We start from the raw sequence: 20,604 nt of genomic DNA, 5'->3' as shown, positions 1-20,604 counted from the left end.
TGAAGTTTCTTGTAAATTAAGCTATAAGGCTATATAAACAGAATGTAGGGGAGAACTGGGTATGACCGGGTAGTAGGGAGAAACTGGGTCCCTTGATTCTGGCGAAATTAGTTCTGTTTTTTTAGCGAGCAGACTCTAAATTGCATTCTACCAGATAAGAAGAAAAAGCTGCCATATTGGCGGGTTGTTGTTGAGTTCATGGTTTTTGTGTAGATAAATTTTTTTTACTGTGTCAACTCTCCAATGTTCTTTTTTTAAACTATCCTAATTCATTGGTCATTGCAGTTATACTCGCAAAAAAGTCCTTTAGCCCATCTTATTATACGTATACTAAATATTCAAATGCTAACAAACAATAAGGATTTAGTCCAGTAGTAGCATGGTTCTGTTTCGTTTCGATAACCTCTGATCTCGGGGTAAGGCCGGGTACGGTGAGTTAGGACCAGATGCTAAAACTGAAACTAAACTCAGTGACACGACAGCCCATACAGGGCCAAGGCCTACTGTTCCCATCTAAGTTTTCTTGACCTAGGGCTCTGGGGTGCAGGAGTTCCAGTTTAGGTGGTCAAGTGAACGCGAAATCCCCAGTGTTTAGTTCCCAAGCATGCTTGGCACTCATTATTCGACCCACTGAAGGGATGGAAGGCTGAGTGAACCTTGCCCGGCCCGAGGATCGAACCCAGGACCTGTGGCACGGGAGAGCGAAGCGCTACCACTCTGCCACCAGGAGTCTAGGACCAGATGCTACCCTCATTATATTAAAGCGATTTAGAATATCAGGAGAACGAAAAGAAAAAAGATGATTTAAAAAAATCTGTTATCAAGGAAGAGAAAGTTGTTTTACAGTAACTTTAAAAAAAATGGAAAACCTCAAAACAAAATGGCAAAAAAAAGAACCAATATGATACAACAGTTCTATCAAACAAACTTTAATCCTCGATTAATTTCTTTTTCCGATGAAGACGATAAAACAAATCAGACATTGTTTGTTTATATTGTAATAATATATTTTCCAAGTAAAGAAGAAAAAAAGAGAAAGGTGGGTCCAATATGGAAAATGTTTTTCTAGGCCCGAGAAAGCTGCGACGAAGCGGTAGAAGATAACTACTTCATATGTGAATTAAGTACATAATACATAATATTCTTAAACTGTCATTCGAAATTAAAAAGTATTTGCTACTTTTTAATTGAAATTCTTAATTTTCTATAAAGTTTTGCGTATGAACCCGGTTTTACCCCACCAGTTGGTGTAAGTTCAGGTGATTTAGCTTTCATAAGAAAAAAAATTTTTATGAAAAAAATTATTTATAAAAAAGGTAGTGAAGCCTACAGAATTATGTTCAGAATTAGACAATGAATATATTGGTTAAATCTGACTGTTTCTGAGTCGAACACTTTATTTGCAACAACCTTTCGAATCTTAGCTAGCTGGTCTTACCTCCCTTTCTCGAACTATACATTACAAATCGAAGCAGTTTTGAAACAATTTTATGACTAAAAATTTACTAATGAATTTAATTTGGCAATTACCCAATTAAATTTGAAGGGAGGCATTATAAAGTTATAACAAAGCGCAATGCGTTTGAGGTAAAATATTACATTGAAAAAAATTCAGTTGTAATGCTAATAACTGCACAACTCACTTTCTTAACCCTTGCCTACATGATTTAATCTTCTCCAACAGCTCTAACAGCTTCCATATATGCTCGTTCAAACTAATTTGACTTTAAAAACTTTTTTTTAATTAGATGCTTCATAGTATAAGCTTATGTCTCTTTTTATATTCTAGGAGTTCCCAACGCTAATTACCCGAGACAACCAGGGTCACAAGGTATACCAAATGCAAACTACCCTAGGCAGCCGGGGTTACCGTCCGCACCTGGAGGACCAAATTATCCATCTCAAGGTGGTATACCTGGAGCCAATTACCCTAGACAACCAGGAGGTATACCTGGAGCCAATTATCCTGGACAACCAGGAGGTATACCTGGAGCCAATTATCCAAGACAACCGGGAGGTATACCTGGAGCCAACTACCCAAGACAGCCTCCAGTTGCTCCAAATACTCTGGGAGGACGTGTTTGGCAACCCCAATCAGGGGTGCCAGCTCCAGCTTATATGAACTATGGAGGATTGCCAACAGGTTCTAACATGTACCAAAAGCCTCTAAAGAAGCAAGGATTTCTGGGCTCTCTTATGTCTATGGGCCCATCTCACAAAATGGGAAAAACACCAAAATATTATGGATCCTATCCGAGTCCTTATGGCGGAGGAGGAGGTTTTGGCGGTGGAGGTTACGGAAGAGGAGGTTTCGGAAAACATGGTGGTGGGTTTTCAGGGAGGTCTGCAGCTATGTATACAATATTGCCTTTCATGGCAGCAACTACTCTGCTTAGTGCTAGTAGTATGTTTAGGCCTAGATTTGGTTTTATGCCAATGTTTTTACCCAGTCCTTTTCATCATCATCATTATAGCTATGGCTCTGGATATGATGGATATCATAATCATCATTATTACGATGTTTATAATAATGAATATGGTAAGTATAATCCAATATTTTAAAGAATTTTTTAATAACTCATTTATGTAGTCCAAAATTTAGGATGAAAATAAATTTACATCATTATAATTCTTTCTTGCTATACATAAATATAACAAGGCAAGATCACTCCCAGCTAATGAGAACAGTTATTTCCTTTATCCTGCCATGACTTTGTCAAGCAGTGTTTAAAAATTAGGATTGTTTTTTTTCCTTTAATTATTATTATTATTTAGTAAAAACAAGTATAGAATATACATATTATTGAAAAGTAGCTAACTGAATATACATTTATGTAAAGCAATTTATGTGCATAAAAAATTTATTAATATGGGTGTGATGAAGTTAGTATTCTCACAGCTTTTAATCCAGATAGTGAGATAATGATGCAGTAAAAAAATTGTAGAAATTGCTGCCGGTATGGGAAGGAGATACAGCTTAGTAGGTAGTTAAAACTCATTTAAAGCATTATCCTCAAGGGTTACATTTTATTGCTTATTTATTTTCATTGTAAAATATAACTTTAGTGTTAAATATAATTTTTAGGATTATTGATGCATCGCGTTTTATTAAGATCTTTCTCATTACTGTTTCAGCTGGAAAATGCAACCGTCCACTCACACCCAAGTACTCCAATATCTCATGCAACTCCACAAATAGAGAGATGTAAGTATTTTTTTTTTATATTAGGATATTGAATCTCTTTTTGCGTATCGCTAAAATTAGGACAGACATAGTGATTTTTTTAGTTTAGTCTAACTATGTGGCCAAAAAACTAACCGTGACAGAGGTTCAAACCTGCGGGTGTCGATGTTAAAAGCATACGCCATATACGTTGAGCTATCCAAGGTCACAATAAAACATATTTATTAATTAAATAACTAAACTAAATATGTTCAAATGTTTTCACCCGAAGCCTTTTAGTTTAGTGAAGAAATTTTATGATATGAATGGTAATTTGATAACGTTGAAAAAAAATTGCAAAAAACTAAAATATCGTAACGCGTTTGGAAATATGGTTTTTAAAATAACATATATAGCTTTTATTTTTATAAATGTAGTTTGTCTGCTATTTTTAATGGAACTTAACTTAGATATAATAAAACAAAATCACGGAACTCACAACTTTTTCCATTTTCCACGAGAGTCTAAAGAGGTTTTTAAGCCTATTGAATAATAATTCAATAAAATAGCTTTTTTTAGTGTGTTTTAACTGAGTGTGTGGAATGTTGATCTACGAGAATAAGAGGTTTTAAAACATATGCAACAAAAATTAAGTTGCTAAAAAAATTATTGCATTCAATAATTGTGCTGTAAGAAATATCAAAAACTTACTGATGAAAAATAACAAATCTGATCTGAAATTGTTAAGTGAATGTAATTTGTATTAATAACTGATCCCTCTGAAGACAAATCTATAGCTTATTAAAATTCTTGATTTATACGATATATCAAACCTTTCGAAAAAACTATCTAGACAGAAAAGATATTATTCGTGACTTCTCTTTGAATTTATTTACAAATGGCTTATAGACAAAAATAGTACTTATACTGTAATCAGGTGTTCAATGGCTAAATGTTTAAGAAATATGCAAAACAAAAGAAGGATGATCAAACCTCTATGATTGAGCCTTCCATGTTTACCTTTATGTTTGTTTACAAAGCATGTCATACACGTTGAATTGTATGACTCATTTTGCACAATTTAGGTGCGATGTTATGTTTATCTAAAATAATAATAATAATAAGTAAGAAGTTACATAGTTACTTCTAGAATTAAATTAATTTCTTGGTTTCAATCAATTTTAAAAAAAGAAACTGTTATGTACATCAAAAAATTTGTTTTTGCATTGAAGAAACGAATTATCTTTGTTAGTTTTGCAACATTTTTTAAAATTGAATTAATTTATTTATTGGAATTTCAATTTTTATTTATTTATTTATTTTTAGCAAATGTGAAGCGAATTGCCAAGAAGGATATCGCTTTCCAGAGAACACAACATCCAAGGGGAACATATGCTGGCACGTGACTGGAGTTTGGAGACCAACAAAGAACTTCCCTGATTGCCAACGTAAGTATGAAAGCAGCAAAAATGAATATTATGTTGTTAATCAACTTTGAACGGATCATGACCATTTAATGCACCTAAATTCTTTATTAAAATGATGTTTAAATGATTTCTCAATTTACCCTGATATGGAAAAGGTTACACTTCTGCTCAGACGAAGAGAAGTCAGCTGCTTAGTAAATGCGACGAAAATTTTTACTTCTTTATTTTTCTTAAGAAACGACTTGGATCAACTTTGTAAAAGCTGTTTAATAATTTTGACATTTTTGCTTATCAATGAAATATTCGCTTAAATGCTAGTAGTGATGATATTAGTGCTACTGAAGTAGATTAATGATATGAAATCCTCTGATTTTAATAGTTGATACGCATGAAAATATTGAAATCAACTGATTATAATTATTGGTACGAATAAGTGTGAAAATTATGGTACTTATCAGTTTCGAGGGTCGTGAAAAATTACCTAACTATTATTAATGAAGGTGATTAATTAATAGTAGTAATAGTTACAACTGGCATTTCGGTAATGGGCAGTGTATATTGCGGTAATAACTACTTTCTATACTAATATCGGTTCTGTAATAATAGGTATTTTATAGCATTAAAATGGATAAGAACTAAAATGATCCTCTAAATAAAGGTGAAAATGATATATTGAATAAATGTTATGATTATTCACTGATTCAATGCTGAGTTCAAAAGGGACTTTGATCTTCATGCTGTTAATTCGATTTATTACGCTTATTATATTAATGATTAAATTGATTATATTTTTATATACATTTCAGCTCTACTTGGAAATTACATTTGGAAAAAAAATATTCGTAGAATTTCAGAATTTTCACAATTCTAAAGCCACCACATTTTTAAGTACTTTATTCCATAAGTAAATCGCGAAATACTTTATAAGAGAATCATAGCACCATAGCTGGCAAAAATACTTAGTATTCCAAAGGTTGAAGCAAAATTATACACGAATTCACGAACAATGTGAATCAGTATATGAAGCATAAAAAATAGGTTATTCTAAAAATTTAATATACATTATTGCAAATTTTGGAAGCAAAACAGAGACGGAATTAAAGTATTTCACTTTTGACAGGTCTGTTAATCATTATAACTAAATATCTGTATATCAATATAACATTAAAACTAAAGCATAACCAATTTTTGTTAGGAAACCTGGCGTATCAAAAGCAGAAGACAAAAAATATTGATCAGTTATTTGCTAAAAGTTTAATTTTAACTTCTGTCCAGCTTCTTAACCTAAATCCTGCTCTTTTTTTTTAATAACATACGTATTACGCACGCGTAAATATTGCACTAATGTTATTCAAAAGCAAGACTCGTTCTTGTCTGTCTTTTCACCTCTTCTCATACTTTCAATAATCTGCTAATAGGTTTAATACTTTTATATAGTACAACTAAGACTTAAATTTAAATAACTAAAATGTGGAGCAATCAATTCGATTCATGATTTTTATTGAGTTCGCTGAACAAGACAAGCAATAATCTTATTTTTATTAGTTTTGCAGTCGTTTATTTAACTAAAATAACTTTAACTAAAATCATTTATAAATTGGTTTGTTATTTTTTAAGCATTGTTTAACTTAAATTAGCTAACTAAATAGTAAAAATTATGTTAATTATTTTTGTCTTTATTTCTAGCTGTTTGCAATCAGACATGTTTGAATGGAGGAAGCTGCACCGGTCCAGATGTATGCGGATGCCCACCTGAATACAGAGGACCCCGATGTGAACATCGTAAGGACTATTTCATTCTACAATATTTTAGTCATAAGAACGTTTAATATGACACGTACAATGTTAAAAAAAAACTTAACGTTCATTATAAACTTTGGCCTAATTTTAATCGGATTTTTAAGCAATTAAGATGCAATCTCCATAGTTTAAAGAGGTCTTCTAAGATATTAGCGCAGAGAATAATTTATGTTACGAAATCCAACACAAAAGCGTATTTTCCCTGAATAAGGATTATTTTTCAAAGAATTTGTATTTTTTTTCAAGGTACAGGGTTTGTCCTGAAAAAGTGTATAACTTATTTTACAGTGAAATGAATGTACATCGAATTATGCGCGTACCGATTGGAATTGGTGGTGGTGGCAGGGTGACTTACGTGGTGCTGAAGACTCAGTTTTAACAGGTGCGGTAGATTTGTGCAATATTTAGAAACTTTTCCCATCTTTTGGCGTACTGCAATAAGAAACTTTTCCCTTGATAAAGATAATTTTTGTTGCTTCACGGTAATAAGTCTAGTGGTAAGTCTAAGTCATTTCTTAATGGCTATGATGAAGACTGCTCTGAAAGGCCATAGACAACTACCAGTAACGAAAATGAGACACATGTGACTCAACTTTTTAACTCAGTCGATTGTGTTCAAGAGTTGTTGGGTATTACTTTAATGAAACATTGGTTAAGAATTTCAAAAATTGCTATTCTCGAGACTGTGGCGTACAATTTGTAGATCAGAAAAGAGTTTAAAGAAAAGTCTTGCCATTCCACCTTCCTCATAAACCGCTTCCAGGCAGATTCAATGGTGCCAACGATTTACCAGTCGCTCTATAGACCTGCCATTTCTAATCTAGACTTCTTGTTCCCGTGATTGAAAACTCCCATGAAAAAAACATAATTACGAGAGACTGAAAGCGCTTCCACTAAAACTCTGAAGCATAGATTCTCAACCTTTTTAACGTTGCCGCCCGCTTAAGGAGCAAAAAATATTTTAACGCCTTCGAGAAAATCCAATTATTTAGACATGGGGACGGCAGGAGGTGAGCTGAATTATAAGAGGCAATATTTTTAATCAATTTTTTTACGCTTCAAATTTGTTTGTTTTTTTTAAAAAAAAACATAATGTGTACATTAGCTCTATAATTTCCTCACGGCAGGTAATCACAGTTAATTTGTTATGATCAAAATAAATTTGTTTAATGAAAAAAAAAAATGCAACAAAGAAACCTATGCTTAAGAAGAAGAATTTATTCCGAATTAGATAATTAAAAAAACACTTAAAATAATTTTTTAACTCTAAAAAGTAGTATCAATGAAACATTCAAGTAACTATGTTAGTGGGATGATTATACTTAATGGTTCAGAACCAATTTCTTAACGCTCGGATCAATACTTTTAGTGAGATGAAGACGCAAATTCCCTCGCTGCACAATTTCGAGTCGATTTCTCCTTTTTGAGACAAGATCCATAACTGCACTGAATCCCCGTTCGATAAGTTAAGAGGAAGAGAAGGCAATTAAAAAAAAATTTAACGATTGTGTACAGTTCAGGATAGAGACGACTGATGTTACCTTTAAGCAAACATTCTGTGAGACGATCATCATTTCAAAGTTTCATTTATTAGAAGTTCGACCAATTCCTCGTAAATCTGAACCTCTGTTGTTTCAATATTCACAAAAAGGTTCATAGCCCATAAACCCATTGAGGGACTTCCAGGGAACAAAACATCTTTAAAACGGTCAGAAATGTTCATGTGCAAAGAGTCAATGTGTTGACAATATTCTTGTGCATCATCAGACTGAATTTCGCCTACTTGGCTGAACTCATTCCAACCAAAATTCTGCTTCCACGAAATGAGTTTATTCAGAAAGGCAGAAATAACTGATTTTGTAGGGATCAAATTTAGCTCGTTGCCTTGAAGTTGTAAATTACATTTACAGATAACCATTACATTTTACAGATAAATCAGCCTAAGTATTTCCTAAATTCTAGCAATCTGTCTCTCAGAGCTACGTCTCTGTTTTCGAGGAACTCAAGCACAGAGCCGAAAAGATATCAATACCTATTGAGACAGAAGTTTTTGGAAAGCCAGCGAATCTCGGTGTATAGCAGCAAGCGATTGAATAATTCTTCATTGTTTTTTTTACACAGATGTCTGAATAATCAATCGTGGAGAGCATTACTGTGAATTTTGTTCACAGCAGATATGGCACATTACAATGATTGATACAAACGGTTGTTGAGATTTTTTCCTACTAAATGCTGTCTGTGAATCACGCAGTTAACAGTTAAAATATCTGATACCTCCCTTTCCAAAAGGGCAATAAACCCACAATGTCGACAAATCATTGTAGGAGCCTATCAGTGGCAATGGACATAATATTCGCAAGAGGAATATTTTCTCTTTAAAATAATCTTTGACAGTATTAAAAATAAATTTACCTTTGATATCTATTATCAAGCTTCTTGCAAAAAGCATCTCTTGAATAATTTTTCCTACCTTTACAAACTGGACCTATGCCTTCAGTAAAGCGTACGTTACCAGACAAGGGTGATTCATCAACTTGAAGTTAAAATTCGTCGGATATCAAAGAGAGTTCAACAGTGATTGAGCAAATCCCAACTTCAAGTACGTGGCACTGTATTGATGACACTTCTTTTTGTTAACCGACATTGTTGGTGGGAGCAAAATACAAACGATGAAAGAAAATCAACTATTTCTCAAAATTAATGAATAATTTATGATAAAGAACTAATTCGCGAACGTAAATGGCCAAATAAACTATGAGATCTAATCGAAACTGGGGAAAAAACGGCAAGGAAGCTAACGAAAATCGTTATAAGAAACACGGGTCAAATCAGACATTCTACTGAAAGCTATCAGACATTCTACTTCAATTTCCACCAAATGGCTTGAATGAGTCAGAGGCAAAAACTACTGACTCATGCGCTGAGATGTGTTGGTTCCGATCGGAGAATAGTTGTCATATAAGTTCGTTTTATTGCTGATACAAATGGTGCATCGGATAATCTTTATTTTATTATATTAATTTAATCCTTTTCTTCCTTAATATTAATTTTATTTATTAAATAAATCTCAATTTAATAATTTTATTTGTAAGTTTTAAAATTAAATTTGAATGACAAAACATGCTCATCGCCCCCTTACCTCCCAAAACATACCCAACGCCCCCTACCGCCTGCCCAAAACAAGTTTACTGCCCCTCAGTATACTCCCATCGCCCAGGGCGATGCGAGGCGGACCTGCATCGCCCCCGTTGAGAACCTATGCTCTAAAGAGTACTCCGGAAAAGGCCCACTATGACGCCTTTGATGCCAGAAAATGTCTCTGAAAGCAATGTATCAAGGCTAAAGCAACCTAATTTAAAAAATTTTAATCTGTTGTTTTTATCGGAACAAAAAATCTCATTAACATTACTTTTCAGACAAATCTGACACTTTAGGTAGAAAGTATTCATTTCCTAAAGTTATTTTAACTTGTTGCCTGGATCTAATTGCTCAGAGAATCATTGCATTAATAAAACTAGTTTTTCTAAAGATAGTCTCATGTAATATCTATTTGTTATTTCTTCTCTAACTATGTAAGAGCGAAAATCTATCTGTCTGCATGCATGCATGGATGGGTGCATTCTAATAACTGGAGATCTAATAACGAAAGCTCTAATCTGCATATTCAAGTCTTGGCTTGTAAACAATTTCCACTTTCTGGCGTCATGTAGATCACGCACAATGCTAACGCTTGCCAACCCTCGAAAATTGCTACGCAATCTTATATGGTTTGCTTCGCAAACCAAGCTCGCTTCGCTCGCTACTAACTTAGGTACTTTGCAAATGCACAAAATTCTAAGAATTCAAAACAATCATTCAAATCCACATAACAACTTTTTAAAAAAAAATTTAAAAAAATCAAATCTTTTTAGTAAATACTAAGTCATTNGGAAAGCCAGCAAATCTCGGTGTATAGTAGCAAGCGATTGAATTTTTCATTGTTTTTCTTACACAGATGTCTGAATAATCAATTGTAGTGAGCATTACTGTGAATTTTATTCACAGCAGATATGGCATATTGCAATGATTGATGCAAACGGTTGCTGAGATTTTTTCCTACTAAATGCTGTCTGTGAATCACGCAGTGAACAGCTAAAATATCTGATGCATCCCTTTGCAAAAGGGCGATAAACCCACCATTGCAGGAGCCTATCAGTGGCAATGAACATATTATTCGAAAGAGGAGTGTTTTTCTCTTTAAAATAATCTTTGACAGTATTAAAAATAGATTTAACTTTGATATCTATTATCAAGCTTCTTTCAAAAAGCATCTCTTGAATAATTTTTCCTACCTTTACAAACTGGACCTATGTCTTCAGTAAAGCATACGTTACCAGACAAGGTTGATTCATCAACTTCAAAATCAATATCAAAGAGAGTTCAACAGTGATTGAGCAAATCCCAACATCAAGTACGTGGCACTGTATTGATGACACTTCTTTTTGTAAACCGACATTGTTGGTGGGAGCAAAATACAAACGATGAAAGAAAATCAACTATTTCTCAAAATTAATGAATAATTTATGATAAAGAACTAATTCGCGTGCGTAAATGGCCAAATAAACTATGACATCTAATCGAAACTGGGGAAAAAACTGCAAGGAAGCTAACGAAAACCGTTATAAGAAACACGGGTCAAATCAGACATTCTACTGAAAGCGCATGCACTTCAATTTCCACCAAATGGCTTAAATGAGTCAGAGGCAAAAACTACTGACTCATGAGCTGAGATGTGTTGGTTTGGATCGGAGAATAGTTGTCATATAAGTTCGCTTTATTGCTGATACAAATGGTGTATCGGATAATCCTTATTTTATTATATTAATTTAATCTTTTTTTTCTTTATAAGTTATTTTTAGATTAATTTTATTTATTAAATAAATCTCAATTTAATAATTTTATTTGTAAGTTTTAAAATTAAATTTGAATGACAAAACATGCTCATCGCCCCCTTACCTCCCAAAACATACCCAACGCCCCCTACAGCCCAAAACATACCCAACGCCCCTTACCACCCAAAACAAGTTTACTGCCCCTCAGTATGCTCCCATCTACCCCATTGAGAACCTATGCTCTAAAGGGTACTCCGGAAAAGGCCCACTATGACGCCTTTGATGCCAGAAAATGTCTCTGAAAGCAATGTATCAAGGCTGAAGTAGCCTAATTTAAAAATTTTTAATCTGTTGTTTTTATCGGACCAAAAAATCTCATTAACATTACTTTTCAGACAAATCTGACACTTTAGGTTGAAAGTATTTATTTCCTAAAGTTATTTTAACTTGTTGACTGGATCTAATTGCTCAGAGAATCATTACATTAATAAAATTTAGTTTTTCTAATGATAGTCTCATGTAATATCTATTTGTTATTTCTTCTCGAAAATCTATCTGTCTGCATGCATGCATGGATGGGTGCAATCTAATAACTGGAGATCTGAAAACGAAAGCTCTAATCTGCATATTCTTAAATCTTGGCTTGTAAACAATTTCCACTTTCTGGCGTCATGCAGATGATCACGCACAATATTGAAAATACGAAAATCTATTGCGGATACCTATCGTTACTCTGATTAAACTTTCCCTAATACTTTTGAGCGTCTTCGCTAACTGGCATGGCATTTTTCTCCTTTACAACTTTCTAACCTAAAAATCTTTTGATCTATATCATCCACCTCTATTGAACTGTTTGCATGCAGTATTGAAAAACCGTGTTTTTTTTATTGCTTCAGCCATTTGCTTATGATTTTTAAAACTAAAATATGATTTTGCAGATGTGTTTCATTATCTTATAAAAAATATTTTTATTTCAGTAAACTACTTCAGTAATGAAGAAGTAGACATTTTTTTGAAAAGTTTCAATGTCGTAGCAAATGGTTTACCCTGGTCATTTCAATAATCATACCACCCCTCTGTATATGAATTTGTGTAGAAATGGAATCCTTTGTATAAAATTTGTAAATTAGAATTAGCTGTATGTTAATATATGGGTGATTCTCACGAAAAACGACAACTGACAGATCCAAGATCTAATACTATTCTACTAAAAGAGCTTTAAAAATTTTTTTAATACATAGCATTGCTGTTAGCATTTTAAAAAGACATTGCACAAGCATTGACTGTTTTATATATTCAAAAAATTTAATTTAATTTCAAAATGTCATTTTCCTGGTATGTCACAAACAATATTTCCGATTAGCTTCAAAACTTCCCATACATTCGTCAATATCTAACTTTTTTTTATCTCAACCGTTGTAAGCATTTCTAGAATATATGCAGAGAGTATTATTTCCAAAAATTTTGTTGAAAATAATTTTTTCTATCAATTATTTGCTACTTGAAAATCAGTCCTTTTCCTGATCACTTTTTTTAGTTATTTATAACCAAAATAGATAGAGCCAGCAATCAATATCTTAGGTTAGGAGATTGATTAGAATACCATCCTATCTGAACATGTCTTATTGCATGAATTAAGTACCAACTTTCTGGTTCAAAACCTATTTCAAAAAAATTTTCAAGGTGAGTAGGTTTTTATGTTGACATTTTCCTGTCTTCTTGAAATCATTAATAGCATAAACTATATAGATGTATCTGAGTTATTTCAAGAAATCCTGCTGTTTTCTGCGGAAAGTAAATGGCTCATTCCGAAATGTTAAGTTAAAGTAAAGTTAAATGCTGTAAAATGGCAACTTGTCATTATCCTGGCTGTCATTTTCCCGGCTTATGAATGCCAGGACATTGACATTTACCGGACATTTTTTAAACAGTATAGCGAAAAGAGGGAAAGCAAATATTAACCTAATACCCAGTTTATGTAAGATTGTAATATGCTTGTATGTAATTAAAGATTTTTATTTATTTAATTATTGCTTATTATACACAATTTTATTCTGAACATATCAACAACAAAAACATTTTTGATTCTTTCAACAGTGGATAAAAGAATTAATTTAAACAAAGACTGTCAAAATTTCTAGGAATATCATCATTTCAAAAATATCTGCTCCTTACCCAATATCTTCCAGTCATTTTGCATCTTCAAAAAGCCTCGAAATTAATGAAATTTTACTATTTTTGTTTTTTGTTTTCTTTGTTTTAACTGCTTCTTTTCAAATTAAAATGTAGTAAAATTAAAAACAATCTCATTATGTGTGTTACTCTCTAACTTCTATTATACTTAACTAATTTTTTCAAATTGCTCACTATAATTATTTCTGGAATTTATTTATATAAAAAGTTAAAATTAACTTTTCAACTTTGTCTTTTTTGAGTTTCTTAAGTTGAGTTTCTTTCCGTTAGCCTAAAATGACTGTTTTCTTAACTTATAAGCTAATATGTCATTTTCCTGACTTTCCAGTCATTTTCCTAGCATTCAAAATTTGGTGAATTTATATTTTTTCTTCCTTTTCATGAGCAATTGTCAATAAACGACACTACTGTCTGTAAGATATTAATAAATGTAACTAAATAAATATACAAAAAAATTTTGATTATTTTGAAGACTGTAAATTTGACGAAATTTTTTCCCGAATTGTCTTATTTCCAAAGAATCACCCATATATTAAATTTAGTAGTAACCCATGTAGATATGTATTTCATTTTAAAAGGAAACAAATAAACTAATCAAAATAAAAGTTGTGTTGTTCTTGAAAATGTATAAAAATTTCACCATATTAAAGCAATCTTTAAATAAGATATCGAGACTTCAATAATATTACATGCAATGAATATAATTTTAATTCTGTCACGCTTTTTTTTAAATTTCTTTTTTAAGTGTCACGTACCTTCTACAACTGATGGCCTACACAATTATTTATGCAAATGTAAAGGGGGAATTATTCAAAAAGATATACATTTCGAGTTTAAGGGAACTTATATATAAAAATTCGAGTAACAAATTTGTTCTATGNATAGAGCCAGCAATCAATATCTTAGGTTAGGAGATTGATTAGAATACCATCCTATCTGAACATGTCTTATTGCATGAATTAAGTACCAACTTTCTGGTTCAAAACCTATTTCAAAAAAATTTTCAAGGTGAGTAGGTTTTTATGTTGACATTTTCCTGTCTTCTTGAAATCATTAATAGCATAAACTATATAGATGTATCTGAGTTATTTCAAGAAATCCTGCTGTTTTCTGCGGAAAGTAAATGGCTCATTCCGAAATGTTAAGTTAAAGTAAAGTTAAATGCTGTAAAATGGCAACTTGTCATTATCCTGGCTGTCATTTTCCCGGCTTATGAATGCCAGGACATTGACATTTACCGGACATTTTTTAAACAGTATAGCGAAAAGAGGGAAAGCAAATATTAACCTAATACCCAGTTTATGTAAGATTGTAATATGCTTGTATGTAATTAAAGATTTTTATTTATTTAATTATTGATTATTATACACAATTTTATTCTGAACATATCAACAATAAAAACATTTTTGATTCTTTTAACAGTGGATAAAAGAATTAATTTAAACAATTTAATTTAAACAAAGACTGTGTCAAAATTTCTAAGAATATCATCATTTTAAAAATGTCTGCTCCTTACCCAATATATTCCAGTCATTTTGCATCTTCAAAAAGCTTTGAAATTAATGAAATTTTGCTATTTTTTTTGTTTTCTTTGTTTTAACTGCTTCTTTTCAAATTAAAATGCAGTAAAATTAAAAACAATCTCACTATGCGTGTTACTCTCTAACTTCTATTATACTTAACTAATTTTTTCAAATTGCTCACAATAATTATTTCTGGAATTTATTTATATAAAAAGTTAAAATTAACTTTTCAACTTTGTCTTTTTTGAGTTTGTTAAGTTTAGTTTCTTTCTGTTAGCTTAAAATGACTGTTTTCTTAACTTATAAGCTAATATGTCATTTTCCTAGCATTCAAAATTTGATGAATTTCTATTTTTTCTTCTTTTTCTTGAGCAATTGTCAATAAACGACACTACTGTCTGTAAGACATTAATAAATGCAACTAAATAAATATACAAAAATTTTGATTATTTTGAAGACTGTAAATTTGACGAAATTTTTTTCCGAATTGTCATATTTCCAAAGAATCACCCATATATTGAGTTTAGTAGTAACCCATGTAGATATGTATTTCATTTTAAAAGGAAACAAATAAACTAATCAAAATAAAAGTTGTGTTGTTCTTGAAAAAGTATAAAAATTTCACCATATTAAAGCAATCTTTAAATAAGATATCGAGACATCAATAATATTACATGCAATGAATATAATTTTAATTCTGTTACGCTTTTTTTTAAATTTCTTTTTTAAGTGTCATTTACCTTCTACAACTGATGGCCTACACAATTATTTATGCAAATGTAAAGGGGGAATTATTCAAAAAGATATACATTTTGAGTTTAAGGGAACTTATATTTAAAAATTCGAGTAACAAATATGTTCTACGAAGTAAATTTTACTTAGTAAATTTTACTAAGTAACTGAGTAAATTTTACTTAGTGTTCTATACATTACTGACAATTTGAAAAGTGAGTTAAAAAAAACTGGATCCTGTACTTTCTGAAAAGGAAACTATATATATATATATATATATATTTCCTAAGAAGAACGTAGCATTACAATCGTATTCCTTCCGTTTTACTTTAATTGATTTTTCAAACCATCCATCATTTTTGAGAGACTGGAAAAATTATGGTAGGATATCAAATATCCGGTCATACTTTAATTTTTCTTAAGCTCTTCCGTATACAAATCGCTTAATATACAAACTAGTCCAACCCTTAAAAAATCGTTTGGTAACTTAATAGTTGTAGCAAATGTAAAACACACAATGTTAAACACACTTCGCGTGTTTTTCATCATATTTAGCAGTGAGTGTAAAACCTAGACCTGGTAAACTCTGTACCTTAATAACAAGTGAACCGCAAGCTACAAAAACTTGAAGTGCACCAGCTGCTCATATTCGCCAAAATGTTCTATCAAGTTCGAGATCCAAATCATGATTTTTATTTCTAACTGAAAGCTTGAACTGACATTCAACTTATAACAGCAAAAAGCTGCTGAACAATTTATGAACAAAAAATTAAGACAATAGACGACATTTTTACACTGATTATTTAATAACTGCAGCTGGAAAAAAACTCATTTTACTAAAAGATTTAGTTATTTTTGCTGAAATAAAAAAACCTTCAAAACTGATAAGAGCTAGTTTTTTTCAGACTTCTTGAACTGTGACATCAGGAAGTTGGCTGGAAATGTCAAGATTCGATGGGTATGCACTCATACAAAAAATGGAACGACATGCAAAATCAAATGCAAAGAGGATAAAGAGTTTGAGAAACCTCCCCCTGAAGAATATAAGTGCACGCCTGACGGAACATGGACACCATCTGAAGTGCCTTTATGCATAGAACCAAGTATAGGTACCACTATGATACTTTACATTTAATGCAATATTGCAGAATATTTGAAACGTATGTGTAATTTGTGGGACTCAGCGCGTATTCACATATAAAAAATATTATTGTTTATAAGATTTTATTAGGATTTTTTGGAACAAACAAATTTTAATTAAGTTTTGCTAATGTTTAAATATGAGAGCGATGGCTCAGAGATTATTGCACTGCACTGACGTTGTGAAGAATTGCGGTTTGATTACCAGTGGCTGCTCGAAGTCCACCCAGGTTCAAATACTAGCTTGTCTGGAAAGTAATGGCGTCCTGTGCGCAGTGATAACCATATTGCCACAATCACGAAATTGTGGAACCTTAACCTAACAACGGGCTGATGCGGGAATGCTTTACTTAATGACTAAATATGGTGTTTTGTAATGACAACCCTTAACTTATATTACCGATTAAAGTACCACAATTTATCAAAAAAGAAATTTTATCAAAATTTTGCTGGTCATTATCGAGATTGATCAGGTAAAGAATGTTCTGAAGCCATGCACCATAAACATCAACCATAAAAATCACAAACAGTACATATTTGTCGGTCGTTAAAAAGCGATAATATTAGTTTATTAATATTATTAGATATAAAGGATAAAAAATTTATAAAATGTAATTCAAGAAGATGAATATTTTCTAAGCTATTTAATGATTTCTCACTTTTTGATCATGATTTTCTATGATATTTTTATGTTTCGTAAAATTCAATCAAATTATTTATTTTGTTTGCACAGTGAAAACACGTAAATTTACCTTTGAACAGTATTTATTTATTTCTCTGATTTTTTTTGAAAAAAAAAATCCTTTTTTTGAATCAATGATTTTTAAATAGTTTACTTTAAACGAACTTCAGTGAATAAACAAAATCGGATAAACTTAACATTTAATTTTAAATATGAGAATAACAATAGAATGCTGAACCAGAGTTATTTTTCGAACTCTATCAATCCTATAGTTTTGACGTGGAGCATTGCGGTGCGCAGAAAAAATTTCTTGGTGGACTTCTTCGATATTATTCCTGATAATTGTTCGCCTAAATCTAGAGAAATGGTTCCCAAATGTTTTTGGCTATGGAGCCCTAAAGGATTCAACTTCTTTTGGCGAAACCCCGTCTTTCTACATAATAAAGTATGTAAAATAAAGTACATAAAGTAAGTGGAATAAAACAAATGCAAATGAATAAACCAATTAAAGTATTTTTTTTTAAATATTTAGTAAGAGGAATGGAATTGTTTCATAGTTTTGTTCATTAGTAGCCTTAAATTAGGTTTTATATCCGTCAGAAGAATTCGTACTCCTGGAACTATATCTAATTAAGTTATTAATTTGTTTTGGTGTAAATACATAAGCTGAAAATGAAATAAATTAGCCAAATTATGATTTTCGTTGAAATAAAAGCGAAAGAAACTAATAAAAACTGTTATCTTGTGTTCCTCAAAATAAAACGGCTTACAAATCATGTAAATTATATTTTATAATTTATTATATTTATCATTTCCTTTTGAACGAAACTTGTGTTTTATTAATTTAACTTGTCGCCTTTAGTGACCAGTTCAAAATGATAAACTTTGACGTTAAACAAGACAAATGCACAGCGCAACTGTATTTAAATATTCTAATTCTATTTAAATCTTCTACCTCTCCCTCAATCCTAACACATCAATTAGTTTTAAACAATAGAATAATGAAAATTTAATTTCACCGTCTGGCTGTTGTTCGCGGCTTTTTCCATACTTTGATTTCAGGTCTAACAATTTTCAAGTGATGTCCGCGAAATTGTCAAATTTCTTTGTCTCGTTATGGATTTTTTTCTTATGAATTTCAGCAATAATTTAGAGTATGTCCGGTAGCCATTAAATTGCACAAACCAGTGTAATTATGAGTTCGAAACATTTCAGCATAGTGGGCAGCAGAAGTATTAAAATTATCCCCTTCTCTGTCATGAGATAAAATAGAAACATCATTCCAAAGCTCCAATAAAGCTCCCGTACTTCTCCCTCCCGCATTCCATATTTTGGAGGACAAAAGTCACAATCCGCCGAGTAAAAGATGAGTATATTCGGAGAAAGTGCGATTTTGTGTCTTTCCGTAACTTAAATAATAGTTAACTCTAATAAATTAAAATATTTTGAGGTCAACGCTTCAACCTATTAACATTAAAGTGAAAAATTCCGATCATTAAAGCAAAAACTATTCAGAGTAGCATATTTTTTTAATCCCTGCGAACTAATTTACGTCTGGAGTGGATATACGTGTAAATATTTACCAATAAACATATTTAACTAAATATTTTTCTAAAAAATCACTGAGAATATGGCACTGCCCTGGTGCTCAGCTGTATCGAAGGCATCTCTATTGCCTCGACCCTCTTCAACATCGACCTCAACTGCTGCCATGACACCCTTTATACCGAAAAAGTCGGAGATGTGCCCAGGGCTGTGCTCCATGCCTTCGGTCCCATTTGACTTGTACTTTAACTTTTCTGCACTTGTTAAACGACAACAACAACAACAACTAAACATTTTTCTAGAAAATCTCTGAGGATATGGAAAAATTCTTAACTCACCGCCACGGAGCCGTGATGGCTCAGGGGATAGAGCGTTCGCCTTCCAATGAGGTGAAGCGGGTTCGAATCCCACCGATGGCTAGTCAATACGAATCCGCATCCGGTTTGCACTGACCATAGTGCTGACGTGAAATATCCTCAGTGGTAGACGGATTACGGGTTTGAGTCCTCTTGCTGTCAGGCTAGCCGTGGAAGGTTCTCGTGGTCTTCATGTAACGCAAATGCGGGTTAGTTCCATCAAAAAGTCCTCCACGAAGGCAAATTTCTCCTAATATTTGATCCAGAAGTTCCCTTGTAGTCTGGATAGGGTTCAAAATTACAAGGCTACGTATTTGAACATCAGTAGTCGTAAAAACAATATTGGGTCGGCTGTTCAACAACGGTTATTAAAAAAAAGGAAAAAAACTTACCGCCACGGATTTTACGAATATTGTAAATAACGTAGCCACGGAAGTGGTTCTGTTAATGGGGTGACGTAAATAAATCAAACGCCGATATTTCAATATATTTTTGACCTCCATTACGTTGAAAGAAATATTTTTCATCTAAAAAATTTAGTGGTATTTAAAAAGCGAAATTCTTACCAGAATTTCACGAATGCTTATTATTACTATAATAAATTTATGAGATCGAAGGCAACCCTGTGAAAGGAACTATGAACCATCAAAATCTGTTGATAATAGCATTAATAAAGAGTGCAAGTGTGATTTAGGCAAATGGACGTTATTACATTACGAGTTTATTTGGATAATTTAAAAGATAATTTAGAAAAATATAAATAAAAAAACAATACTTATAAGACTGCTTTAAGAAACGCACTGAAATTCTAAGTCAATTTTCTCATTGTTGTTTCCAATAACTCTTGGACAAGCTAAGCACGCCAGTAATTGGCCTTTTGTAAATTAAGTCGGTAAGGAGCACCTTTCGTTTGAGAAAAGAGCACCGCAAGGGAGAAAGTACATCATAGATCATAAGCTCATGCATAGATGGCAGTACTACTCATTCGTGAGGCCCCTCAATTTAGACATAGATCTGAAGGGGAAGGAAATTTCCTCAAGATGCCTGTACTCATAGTACTGCTCAGTGACCGACCACAGGATTTTCGATTCTACAGATTTCACAAGCACGTACATCGAATGTACTCGGTGGGTCTTAGCGGAGTCTGGGATCGAACCCCGGCCGCTGCTGAC

General features: G+C 32.2%; 1 protein-coding gene across 4 annotated transcripts in view; it reads left to right on the top strand.

Moving 5' to 3' along the window:
• LOC107455051 (translation initiation factor IF-2) overlaps nt 1-20,604 on the top strand; it is a 35,826-nt gene that overhangs the window by 14,510 nt on the left and 712 nt on the right. For 2 of the 4 annotated variants that reach the window (XM_071178771.1, XM_043045453.1), the window contains exons 3-7: nt 1,790-2,539; nt 3,136-3,205; nt 4,490-4,611; nt 6,277-6,372; nt 16,615-16,818. In XM_071178771.1, coding sequence (XP_071034872.1) covers nt 1,790-2,539; nt 3,136-3,205; nt 4,490-4,611; nt 6,277-6,372; nt 16,615-16,818 — 1,242 coding nt within the window. Of the gene's footprint in view, nt 1-1,789; nt 2,540-3,135; nt 3,206-4,489; nt 4,612-6,276; nt 6,373-12,238; nt 14,060-16,614; nt 16,819-20,604 lie in introns of those variants that run through there. The other 2 variants (XM_071178772.1, XM_043045455.2) reach the window with 1 other exon arrangement.

This window comes from Parasteatoda tepidariorum, chromosome 3 (assembly GCF_043381705.1).
Source record: "Parasteatoda tepidariorum isolate YZ-2023 chromosome 3, CAS_Ptep_4.0, whole genome shotgun sequence".
Lineage (NCBI taxonomy): Eukaryota > Metazoa > Arthropoda > Arachnida > Araneae > Theridiidae > Parasteatoda > Parasteatoda tepidariorum.
The sequence above is the reverse complement of the archived record's forward strand: the minus strand, read 5'-3'. Positions and strand labels throughout refer to the sequence as shown.